Genomic DNA, 13,496 nt, shown 5'->3' with positions numbered 1-13,496 from the left:
GCTTTAAATAAATTCATCAATACACTTGATTGTGAAGGAGAGTTGTTGAACTTCTCTCAAGGTTGAGCCCAGAAATGGTCTTGCTAGCTCCTGATGTAAAGTTCAGCATTTGAAGCGTTGTGTCGTTGTGTCGTTGTGTCGTTGTGTCGTTGTGTCGGTGACAGTGTGGTGATCGTGTGGCAGCATGCTCATGAATGTTTGAGTTTAGTGCTGCTGTGCTGCGCTACATTGTGGCCTCAATAGGCTACACAGGTCAGAAGTGCTGGGTGACAACCGCCCTTCCTGTTCACTCATTAATATACATGAATATAGAAGTTTGTTTCCTTGACGAAATAAATAAAAAGTTTGCAAATGGACATTTAAAGTATGTTTTATGTACAGATCCACTGGAGGCTGTGTTTTGCATAAAATTAATTAGAGTGTTCAGAGATTTGTGCTTTTTGTTTTTACCCTTTAAGTTGTTGGCTAGAGATCAGAAGCCTTCTTCTTTACTTCTTTGTAAAATTAATGACTCATTGTTATAAGAATATTCGATTGAAAGCGATTGTTTTGAAATGTGGATGAATCACACTTTGTAATGATTTTGCTGCTGAACTTCTCAACTTCCTGTTAATATTTAGTTTAGTCTCATGTGACTTTGGTTTTATTGAAAGTTAAGAAAACTCATTCAGGACTAACAGAGATTCATACAATAATTCATTGCCTATTTCCGTTCCCTATTGTTGCAAAGAATTCGCAGCAGTGTGGAATTCAGGTCAGGTGTCATTTGACAATGGAGAAATGTCAGTACAATGTGTCAGCTAATATCTGCGTATAATATTTCAGTCTGCTAATCATGAGTGCGTCATTCAACAAGCAAACTCCTCTGACCTGTAATTGTGCCACATGCTGGCACACACACACACAACACAACACAACACACACAGCCGTGTTGCTTCTTGTGTACAGGCGATGGATGAACACGCTTTATAAATATTTCATATTAGCCCACTTTCCTCCCTGGTTGTACAATAAGAGAGAAAGTAACACACAAACAAGTATCACTCCAGTATAAATACAACCTGGAAAGTAGCGGAAGAGGCTCGGAGGGGGGAGGGGGAGAAGTACATGAACAATGTGTTTACAGTACACGAACAGGATGAAAAAGTATCACAATAAACTTTGGTGGGGGAAGATCATAGTAAACATTGTGCAGAGAGATATTCCTCAACAATAACATTTTTATTCATTATTTATTTATCGCTTCGTACTCAATTTTGTGGCTAGAAATTGGACTCTAGCACTCAAAGGGTGCAGGTGTCCTGCAAGCAGATGAGAAGTGGTTATTGATTAAGCTTCCTGTCAGACGCTTTCAGCCCATTCAACCCGTTGAGGGAACCTCGTGGCCTCGGCATACAACACTGGCTGAAACCCTCTGTTGCACGCCTCCAGCAAGGATGATATGAAAGTGAGAGGGAGAGAGAGGGCTGCAAAGATAAAATAAAAAGAGAAGATGAGAAATCATTTATATGCAGAGTTTGTCTCTCACACTGATTGTAAAGGCACCTCACTGAGATTGACCCTGAAATTGTGACTTTAATCACATCATGCCAATACCCCTGAAAAAGGCTGCCAAGCACAGGGGGGGGGGGCACATTATATAGTCTGTCTGACTGATGACAAATCAAATTGTAAGTGACACAATATGGCGATGCTGCGTTATTCCAAGACAAATGGGTTATATCCACTGCAATTATTGACTGCACTGAGAGCTGTCAAAGGTGTATGAACAGCTCAATAGTTTCTCTTGAAATAATAAGTCTTCATTGTTAAGTGCTAAACCCCCAGCGGAGTTGCCAGAAATAGTTAACCAGATGGACACTGCTGGAGCGGTTTCTATTATCTGATTTTGTTGCAGAATTGTAAAAAGGGAAAAAAAAAGTGGGACATACTGTATTTGAATTGCGATAGATGAACTGTACCAGTTTCAAGGAATTCAGCTGAATCAGTTCTGTCATTTTTTTTTCTTTCCAGTGCTTTATGAGCTCATTTATCTTGTCCACAGACTAATGGCTTTAGAATTGAGGCCCACATCATAATGACTGTGGCATCCCTCCAAAACCTCTCTGAACCTTGGAGGAGCCGTGGGACAAAATAGTGGACGGCCACCAAATCTCACAATCCCTCTCTGCGCTCCTCTCGCTGTGAAGTCTGGAAACTGGCCATAGAAAAAAAAAGGCACTCTACCAGCAGAATCCTGACAGTGTGGGAGGAAAGATGTCTCTCCTCTTTTGTTGATTAATAATGAGTCTCTCTAAGGGTGCATGTATTCAAGTCATATCCCAACTATCCATCCCTTATAAATCTCTCTTAAAGTATCAGAGCAGGTTCTTTAATAAAGCCATATTTGCTCTGTGCCATCATTAACTCCTGGTAATGTGCTCACTAACACAATTCGTGCACATTTAGGAGTCAAACCTCGTCATTTGGGTCTCGCTAAACCTGTTCGCAGCATATGGAGCCATTGGGCTGAAAAGTGAAGGACAATTGCCCATACATCAACATTTAATATGGTCATTAAATTAACATAGTATCCTTTGTTTTAGGCCTTGTGCAAAGTTGTGTAACCACGTGAGACCCAACACGCTGGTATGCTTTGATGGGGTCGCCACACGGAAGAGATACAGTCCCAGAAGATGAAATACCACGAGTCCCGGGATCAATCCACATTAACATAGCCATAATCGCCTGGATTGATTCCCCAGCAAAAAATTATCATACCTGAGGAATGGCTCAATACCTCCAACACACAAATTGATGACACTAGTGGGAGGAGGTCGGGAGGGGGGAGTCAGTGGGGGGACCTCTGAGGTGGATCATGGTCCATAAGAGCTCTGAGCTTGGTAGATCAATAGGAACTCGCTGGACCTGGCTCAGTGTCCATAATGTGATGTATACACAATCAATAACCCCCCCCCGAAACTGGCAGATGGGCAACTGGTGTGGTGCAGGTTATTTTTCTTCCCCACAGCATCTTTCCTCCCTCAAGGTAAGGAATGACGGGGATGCAGGCGGAGGAGGTGATGCAGGAAGCGGGGGGTGTAACTGTGCAACCACAGGCCACTGTCAGCGATGACAAGATATTTAGAGAGGGAATTGGTGTCCCTATTGACTGCTTCCTGTGGGAACCAGAGGAGGATGGGGAGTGGCCATAGTCTCGCCGTGTTGGGATGTAGCAGGTTGAGATGACAGGCGGATGAAGATGGAAATCAAGAGAGGCTCAAGAGAGCTCTTAACTCAGTGGCTGCTGCGTCTTCTCTCCTCTGGATCAACTTCACACTTCCTGCTCAGGGTGTCCCAGAGGATCTAATACTGCCTTTAAAAGAGCTGCGGATTGAGATTGTGAGGGTGGGTGTGGGAGTTCACATTCACTCCTATGATACACAAGAGATATTCAGTAAACTACTGCCTAAACCTTCGCTGGCACTACTTTTTTTTGAGCTGTCCCTCGAGGAATCGAGCCAGCTGGTTTTTGTTTTTGTGAGGCCATTTGTCAAAGTGATTTATTTTTTCATAATGTGTTTTATAATGTGGTGCGGAGTAAAGAGCAAAATATTAAGGGAAATCCTCAGAGTGTTGAATAAAAATAAGAGTCATGTGGCACTCAGTATTTCTCTCTTTTTCCATCTGATTGTAAATCTGAAAGCGGAGCGGCTTCCTGCACAGTCATACTAAACAGTTACTGTGGCAGAGGTTGTGTAGGGATAGTGCAAGAGGCTGAGTAGCCACAGAGAACTAAGTCATGTCACACATCGCCTAATCATCTGAAGACAAACCCCCTTCCTGTCTAAGCCAATCAGGTCTCATGTCTGACCTGACGACGGCGGGTCAAATCCTTCACAGGGACAGGGACAAGGAAAGATAGAGAAAGATAAGATTTAAAAGAGAAAAGAAAAACTTCCATGTATTTAATGTGACTGTTTGTATTGAAATTCAGCAGTTTGCGAAACTAATTTCTTTAAAATTGCTTTTCATAAAAACAAAAACAATAATCTTTCACATATTCCAAAGAAATTGCAGTAATGTTGCTCTGTAGCTCTGGGGTGTGTATACAGACAGTTTGGCCTACATATTGCATTCATTTGTTTTGTAAAATGAATTAATTTCATCTCTTTCTTCCTCTCTTATCTCTTGTTCAAATAGTCCCATAGATTAGTGTCCAGTTTAGTGAAATGTCTTGTTTCAGTTCCTTCCTTTCTTTGGGTCACTTCCAGGTCGACCGCACTTGTTTCCGTTTTCTAATCCACCACTCGTGGCATTTGATGCTATACTTAATGTCGCCACACATGCAAATCAGGGGGCAAAGAAGACTGAGTCCAAGTAATTGATCTTCTTAACTACTCCCACTCAATTACAGTAGGTTAATGCAAGCCACCTTAGGATTGCTCATCCTCACGCTCAAATGCCATTCGCCGGTGTCCACGAGCAAAGGGCGCATGGGTGTGTAGGAAGGTGAGATCGCATGGGTGTGGATCAGTGAAAGCATTAATCACTTACTTTCTCTCTTTCTATGTGTGCTTGTGTGTGTGTGTGTGTGTGTGTGTGTGTGTGTGTGTGTGTGTGTGTGTGTGTGTGTGTGTGTGTGGCATGCCCACACGTCCGTTCAATCAGCTGTTCATACAGTAGTGTAGCTTTAAAGGCCTCTCTTGCTCCAAAGTGTGGAACAATGGAAGATTAACTGTCTCCTCTGAGGCAGTTAATGTGAATCTAAATAAAGAAAAGTTGCCCTCTAAAGAATGAGTTACCTTTTGCCTGTGTTTCGATATACCATCTGTATTCTCAGAGCGTGTCTGAAAAAAAAAAAAAAAAAATCAGCTGCATGATCCATGCAATTTACCGCCGGTAATCCTATAAACTGAGCAAAATCATTATCTCATGCTGTAATCTACTCTTCCACCTTTGCAGCTGACTGGGTGCCAAGGTGTTCAGCAACAGGGACACAAGCGAAAGGTTCCTCTCTCATCGAGTAACTTGGCACCAACGTTGGGGAGGGAAGCCTCAAATATGGAAGCAATCTGCGTCCTTTACTGTGACTCCGCAGTCTTTCGGCTCAGTTCGGTGCCAGGCCTGCCCAGGTTGCCTCACTTAGCTGCTAAGAGGTTTAACCTAATCAGCACCAGCATTCATTTGGTGATAACACTTCCTCTGCTGAGCCGTGACACCCCCTTACCTCCGTTTCTCTCTCTCTCTCTCTTGTTTTTGTCCCTGCCTTTTTCACCCAATAAGAGGAGTTCCCTCCCTTTTAAAAGCATTTTTTTCTTTTCACACATGCATTTACTTTTGTATATTTCAGGCAAGGTCACCAACCTTTTTTCAGTGTGTCAGCACTATCTACAGGCTAATGGGTCGAGTCTAGAAATGGCTGACCCATGAGTACAGCAAAATCCTTGAGCTCCGTTCCCTATGCGATATTCGCTAATATATAATATTTGCTAAATTAATGAAGTCACAAAGGAGATACAGTGAGCGTCTCATGACTACACAGTGCAGATAATCAGTGTGTCCGGCAACTTAATGTGGTTTGTGATTAGTATTCAGGGCGCTTTGTTTGCCTATCTTGACTGAGTCTCTTCAATCTTTGTTCATTAGATTTTAATAGGTTTTATATTGCTCAGGTCATAGAGGACCTCACACAAAAGAATGCTGATTGTTGAAGATGTCCTGCAGTGCTGCAGACTGTAGGACAGAGACTTTTTCACCTGTGTGGGCTGAGACACTGAGTTGGGTTGTGGGTAAAAGAAAAAAAGAAAAAAAGAAAAGACATGTACTAATCCCAGTAGCATTGTAAGGAGTTATATCTGTGGCTCTAGCTGCAAGGTGGAGGCAGAGATAAAATACACAGAGGTACTACTGAAGAGAACCAAAGGGACAAATGATGAGTGAGCCATGTAATACTTCTCGCTCTGGAGCGGCAAGGCAACACATATTCATCAAATAACATGATGTGACATTCAAACACACTCCTCCCCTCATCATATATTGCTCACACTCTCTCATTTTATAAATGTCAACCCTCAGTCAGAACATCTAAAGACAGATTTAATCTACTGAGGTCAATAAATCCTGGTCAAGGTAAAGAGCCACAGTTGAAACGCAGCCTCATGCTGTGCTGACCTCATAGGATTATGCAGGATGTTCCTTCCCATCCCCTGAACAGACGGCACAGGAAACAATATCACAGCATTTAATTTCCATTGCCCATTTCACTAGAACAAACAATAATTTTCCAAAAACTTTGGTACAGCTACTTTTCTTCTTTGTACCGAAAATAACAAATTATATTTTAAGACACACACACATACACACACACAGGCAGAAAGAGATGGATGTTTTAGTCTGTTGCCAACAGGTGGAGCCAAAATCCTTTGAACCTTTTATCCATTGTAGATGAGATCACACACAAACACACTCCTCTACTGTATTTCCAAAACAGATTTCTGGACCAGTTACTTCCCCTTATCTAAAAAATATTTTTTGCCTCACCATGCATCCATCTTTTTTTTAAAGTATGTTTTTTGGTGTTTTTGCCTTTATTTGACAGTACATAGTGAGATAGACAGGAAAGGGGGAGGCAGAGAGAGGGGGAATGACATGCAGGAAAGGTCTGCCCGACGCGGGATTCCAACCGGGGACGTCTGCGTTGAGGACTGTAGCCTCTACATGGGGCGGCCGCCTTAACCACTGCGCCACGCACCGCCCCATGCATCCATCTTTTGATATTGTACAGTACATAATGCTGTTTTATATTTATTGACATATTAATATTCCTAAAAAGCATAGCCCATATAATCATAATATGTTTATTGAACGAGAAAAGTGATAGATTGACTCAGCTATACAAGATGCGCTGTGTTTATTCATTTATCCTCTTTTTCAGTGGGTTATTAATGGAAATAAAAGTTTTCCACATGAACGTTGACACATTTTTTGGTCTCCTACTAATACGCTATTCCTCTCTGTTCTCTCTCCTCAGGTGCTCGCCATCATATCAATCCTCTTCATCGTCCTCTCCACCATCGCTCTGTCTCTCAACACCTTACCGGAGCTCCAGGTCACAGACGAGTACGGCCAGGCCAACGACAACCCCCAGCTTGCCCACGTGGAGGCCGTGTGCATCGCCTGGTTCACCATGGAGTATCTCCTCCGCTTCCTCTCCTCTCCTAATAAGTGGAAGTTCTTCAAGGGCCCGCTGAATGTCATTGACCTGCTGGCCATCCTGCCCTACTATGTCACCATCTTCCTCACAGAGTCCAACAAGAGCGTGCTACAGTTCCAAAACGTGCGCCGTGTTGTGCAGATCTTCAGGATCATGAGAATATTGAGGATCCTGAAGTTAGCCAGGCACTCCACCGGGCTCCAGTCTCTGGGGTTTACTCTGAGGAGGAGCTACAACGAACTGGGGCTGCTTATTCTATTTCTTGCCATGGGCATCATGATATTTTCCAGCTTGGTGTTCTTTGCTGAGAAAGATGAAGATGCCACCAAATTCACCAGTATCCCTGCCTCGTTCTGGTGGGCAACCATTACAATGACCACAGTGGGCTACGGTGACATTTACCCACAGACTTTGCTTGGAAAGATTGTGGGTGGGCTCTGCTGCATTGCAGGAGTGCTGGTGATTGCCCTACCCATCCCTATTATTGTCAACAACTTCTCTGAGTTCTATAAGGAGCAGAAGAGGCAGGAGAAGGCCATCAAGAGGAGGGAGGCCCTGGAGAGAGCCAAGAGGAACGGCAGCATTGTGTCAATGAACCTCAAAGATGCCTTTGCCCGCAGTATGGAACTGATGGATGTGGTGGTGGAGAAAGGAGAGGACAAAACCTCCCTCGACAACCACCTATCACCTAGCCGCTGGGGCGGGGCTAGGGGATCCCAAATTAACCTAAAGTCCCCTGATAGAAGAAACACAGAGCCTGTGACGCCGAGCTCCCCCCACCGTATCACCATCACCACCACTGGAAGTCCACAGCGGACAAACAGGACGCCTCAGCACCTTAATGCTCAGAAACTGGAGGAGATGTACAACCAGATGACCAAGTCACAGTCCTTCACTAACCTCAACACTATGAGCTCCATGAGCACCCTGAGCACAACTATGACCGCCCCTGCCTCGCCCAAGAAACCCCACAGCCCTGAACTTACGTTAAAAGAGGAGGTGGAGCTGGAGATGAAGGAAGTGCCGCCCTCCTCGTCGGATGACTTAGCCGGCTGCTCGGCCGACAACAAAGCAGAGGGCTCCAACTCAGGTGAGGAAGACGCTGGGCACGAGGTCAGAAATCCCAGGGCGCCGCCGCCTCTCGACCTCAGCCAGCTGGGGGACGGAGACGACCACATAGGAGAGGAGACCTTTAACAGCGCTGTGGAGAACATCCGGAGCTCTATAAGAGGGAATAACCCTCTTAAAATAAAGGGGTTAAAGGCCAACCACAACAAAACCTCTGCTGAAGGCCCGCTCACACCGCCCAGCACTACCTCTCCTGGAGACATCAGCTCCAGCATCCTGGAAGACGAGTCCCCGGATGGCGAGACGTCACCGCTCATCCAAAGTTCAGACGAGCTGCTCCCCATCACGGAGGAGGAGACCTGCCCCCTGTCCCCCGAGAGGCTGGTGGTGGACACCCCGCCCGGCGACGAAGACCAATCCACGGAGAACCACGAGGAGAAGCATCTGATGGAGGTGGCGGGCGCCGCGGTGCCCTTGTCGCCCAAGACAGCAGCACAAAATTGCACCCAAGGTGTGGTCGGGGCCGGCGAGGAGGTGAAGGCTGACAGCAACCAAAGTGGACACAAAGTAGAGAACCACATGTTTACAACTGATATCCACCTGATACCCGGGGACGGCAGCCTTTCTCCGACCTGTGAAACCAGCATGTGACTGTAAGGGAAGCTTTTAGGGACAAAAGGCCCACTGCAACCTCAGCCTGGCGTGTGGGGGGGGGAGAACAGCAAGAAAAGGACAAGGGTGCAAGTTGTAGTGAGAGATATTTTTGCATGGCATGACAAGTCCCTTTTACTTGTGTTGTTGTGTATTGCTGAAAAAGAAACTGCAGTCTTTGGTGCAGATTCAAGAATGACTTCGGGACGAACAGTGCTCAAAGAGGAGGCTCTTTAAAAACAGAGGGAATTCATCAACTAATGTAGACATTTTGGTCCCCCCAATGTACATAATGACAGTCTCCTTTTTCTAGCAAAAGAAGGAAATGCACAGAGGGACTTATCTGTAAAAAGCATGCATTTAAAAAAAAAGACAGATATTTTACGGTGCTTAGTTTGCTGAAAGCGCTCCACTGTAAATACTAGGACATCTAAGGCAATGACAATGCACAGGATGGCAAAGGAAGACTGTCACTGAAGGTACAAAATATTTGTAATGTGAAAAGGGAAGGGAGGAGGGATTGAGTCGGTGTTGCATCGTAGCGACCTATAAAAAAAAACATATCATTACCTTTTTTGTGGAAATGCAAAGTGTTCCCATGACGACCCTGTAATGTTTTTTCGTGTGAACAATGGTGTATGAAACTGTAACGTTAACATTATTGCTTTTGGTTTTCATGATGACTGTTGAACTATCAGTTTGAGCATCCGACACTCAGTCTTTGAATCAATGAACTTGGGCAAGAAGGACAAAAACACCCTGGTTCCTCTGAAGCGCATACACCTGTAGTTGCCAAATACATATCTATGTAACCAGTAAGGACAGAAACTATCAGATACTACCATTACTGAAAATATTTATCATGCGGTTTCAGAAGTTGGGACAAGGTTTTAGACGTTTCTCTCCTTGTTCGGCCTTTTGACTCCATCCAGATCACAGAGATAAATCTTATTTACTCACTCAGACATCAGATATATACATCTAAAAGTAGTTTTAAGAATAAAATAAAATAAAATATGTAGGACTAGATTGGTTGTAGAAAAAAATCTACAATATTTAAGTGAGACTCCACAAAACAAAGTTTAAACTATCTATGAATTCAGCACAGTAGACCTGGTCATTAATACACATATATGCTTTAAACTGTAATTATCTATTTTGGCAGTTTAAAAGGGATAAACTACCACAAAAAAATGACAATATTCCTTGTGATATCAATGGACCAAATCAAGCACACAGACAAGCTTTCATCTATCTCAGCTGCATCCTAACATATATATCATATATTATGAGAGTAGTTGTTTTTTTTTGTTTTCCTTATGGTTTGTTTACCTGCATTGTGTTCATTGTCCGATCCTCAGCGTCCTGTTGTTGACACCTGTTCCATACTACTGCAAGTTTATCCGATCCTGCTGAAAAAGTTTAAGGCATCTTCTTTTTTTTTTTCCTTTCTTTTTTGTATATCCGTAGTGTCTTGGACTGTAATTTATTGTGTTTTATTGTGAACAAAACTATTTTCAGTCAAACTTAAACCCAAAGGAGTTTGTTTTCTCTCTCTGTATCTCTCTCTCTTTCTCTTTCTCTCGTCTTCTGTCTTGCTTTTTTGTTTTACACTTGACTGAAAATATCTGTTGTATGTTGCCTTTGATTCCGATTTTATTGCTGGAATATTTGTTTGTTGTTTCAGCATGACACTTGGCTGAGTGTGTTCGTAGTGTGTTTGCGAAAGCCACACAAACCAGAATCGTACTGACAGGAAGTATGTGGAAGTTTTTGTTTGTTTGTTTTTAGTTTTCTCTCTGTTTTTCTTCTTATATTATAATTATTATTATTATTATTATCATCATCATTTTTTTGTTGTTCTCACAGTGAGGTGTGGAATGTGCAATACCGCATACTGCAATCTATGCAGGCCAAGAATTGTGGCACTTTATTTTCTGTCTATGGGAATTTGTAAGTGTACAGGCAGAAATTACTTGTATTTTTCAAATGTTATATCTTTAATATGAGGCAAAACAGTATTACAACTACCAGAATCTCACAAACAATGCAAATGAGAATTTGACTTTTACTTTTTCATAATATACAGCTGGCATAACGCTGTCAGGCACCTTAATGCCAGGTATCAATGGACCTCATATTTGATTATCTGTGGGAATAGGGATCCAAATTGACCACTTTGGGCCTTTTATATTGCTGTTAGATTTACATATAAATCTAACACATGTCTGTGGAAGATATCAAGATAATCTAACTTCAATGGCCACACACAAAGGATTTTATGTTTTTTGTGAATTAACGTTGAGAATGATTCTATTTTTTCTAAAAACCAAAATGGAGCACGACCACAATTTCCTGCCATATGGTGGTTGAAATGATGCGTGCCTTTTCATAACACCACTGTTTATGAGAAGGTAGCAAGTCATTTTGCTTTGTTCATATAGCACTGTACAGAAAATTCTAATTTTATAGGAGAAATCAGGTCTTTATGTAATAGATACACGTAATGTTATTGAGTTCTCAGGTTTTCTATAACTCTCTGATGTTCCGATTGGATAGATTCTCTGTTTTTTCTTTAACGGTTCATGTCAACTAGTTACCTTCTGTACTTTTTGAAAAGTGATGTTGTCAAATCCATATCGATGTCTCGGCTCCCGGAGTAAGGAGCGGCAATATTTCTCCCTCCTCCTGGGTAATCTGTGTACCACATTCAGTATCCACCCCCATCAGTCTTCAGTGAGGCAGGAAGCAGCACAAACAAACAAGAAGCTGGACTGTTAAACTTTGGAGAGCTGAGAAATAGAAAGAAGGAGCACGATGGGCCCGTCTGACCGCGGGCAGGCAGGAAGAGATCCCTATTGTCACTTAACTGATCCATCTGATGATTATTTCCCATGCTGACACTGCTGAACGCTCCAGTCCCTATGGCTTCAGAGGCTTTTACCCCATGGCGTGCCCTCAGGAACAGTGATCAATGGGTGAAAGAAAAGGTTAGCAGAAGGGAAAGAGGAGGAAGGAAAACCAGTATACTCCCAAATGGTTACATCCTATTAGTTGTGGTCCATATTTCCTTTTGTCTGTGTACATACTGTACGCCCAGACCAACACAATACGACTCGGTAATCAAGAGGTTCATGTGAGAGCTCATGGAGTTATCTTTTATGAAAATAATCGATCCCTCACTGGTCATTCAGATTCTTTCAAAATAAATGTGGGGTCAGTGGTGGTTGTCGTTGTTTGGGGTTTTCATTTGCCCCGTTTTTTCTTTATCAATGAAGGTTAGATGACAACCTTCATGTTAAATTATTTTTTTCTGTACCTGTACGTTCAAAGTTTTTTTTTTTTTTTTTTCCATCCGTTGTTTGTAGTAATCATGTCTCCGTGTTAGCCTCGAGTAATCCTTCATTTTGACAGGTAGGGTAGAGAAACAAGGGATTTGGATTGATCAGCTATATCCCCTTGGGATGATGTTTGTGTGGATACTGAAATTAATTCTGTGAGCTGACAGCAAAAGGACCGTGCTCTGTCTTACTGTCTCACAATGGCATTATCATCTATGATACTGTACAGAGTGGAAAGGTTGTGTCTTTATTTTCTCTGAGAGAATGGGTATTGTCCGTGTCACTCATGCGTGCTTACCGAACCTTGCTCCCTAAAATGCATAAAGCTATATTGTTTCTTCTTATGTCTGTGTAATCTGCCTCTTACATTTTCTTTCTCTGTTCAGCTTTGGAGAGCATTATCGTTAGACACATTCTGAGCTACAGACTTTTCTGTACAAAGCAACATCTTTGTATGCATGTATTAGTCCAAACAATTATGTGACCACAGAACACTTTGTTATGGTACATGTATGTCAACATTTCTGTAGAGCATTGTTCCCCATTACGTCTATTAGCATATGCAGAATAACAAATAAATGTGTATATAACTCGCGCATGTGTTTTTGTGTGTGTCTGGTGTGCTCTGTTCTACAAATCAGTTGATGTTTGTAGGCCACATCTGCATTTTACTGGATAAATATTATGTATAATAAGGATCTTTACATAATATGATGCAAGATACATGAGTTTATGAACCATATCTTCATAAATAACATTAATCGAAACTGATTGCATTTGCTGCAAGAAGGTATGCAAAGTTGTTGTTGTTTTTTGTATCCTAAAGTGCAGACAACTCGGTAATCTGGTGTGACTGGCTGATAAATCATTTATCAGCGGAGGGAAATGTATGCCATTCCATTAGATGCAATTAATGTCTCTTCACTTCTCTGTTGTGAAGTGCTGCCAAACAGTGATATTAAACATAAGCAGCTCTCTAAAACCTCAGAGGATCTGGCAGGAAATGTCTTAAAAGGAAAAAAAAAACCCACAGGATTCCATACACTCAAACAGAAAATAAAGAGGTTAATATTGCATTATGCTAATGTGATGGACAATTGTATCGCAGTATCTATCAGGGTATTCCATCCATTCTGTCAGTATAATTGTAATATCTATTGCAAAACAAATTTGAGTGCTGTTTGGAGCTTATTTTTTAATTGTTCATTCATATATCTATTAATGTGCTTAATTTGTCTCAG

At 42.4% G+C, this 13,496-nt stretch overlaps 1 protein-coding gene across 2 annotated transcripts in view; it reads left to right on the top strand.

The window, feature by feature from the left end:
- The window catches only part of kcnb2b (potassium voltage-gated channel subfamily B member 2b), an 82,109-nt gene extending 69,260 nt beyond the window's left edge, over positions 1 to 12,849 (top strand). Inside the window, exon 3 of one of the 2 annotated variants that reach the window (XM_085763491.1) lies at positions 7,013 to 12,849. In XM_085763491.1, the coding sequence (XP_085619617.1) occupies positions 7,013 to 8,914 (1,902 nt within the window). In that variant the 3' untranslated portion in view covers positions 8,915 to 12,849. The remainder of the gene's footprint in view (positions 1 to 7,012) is intronic. The other variant, XM_085763493.1, reaches the window with a different exon arrangement.
- Positions 12,850 to 13,496: the final 647 nt, after the last annotated feature.

The sequence above is a fragment of the Trachurus japonicus genome, chromosome 20 (assembly GCF_045865225.1).
Source record: "Trachurus japonicus isolate A0001 chromosome 20, Traja_1.0".
NCBI classification, from domain to species: domain Eukaryota; kingdom Metazoa; phylum Chordata; class Actinopteri; order Carangiformes; family Carangidae; genus Trachurus; species Trachurus japonicus.
The sequence above is the reverse complement of the archived record's forward strand: the minus strand, read 5'-3'. Positions and strand labels throughout refer to the sequence as shown.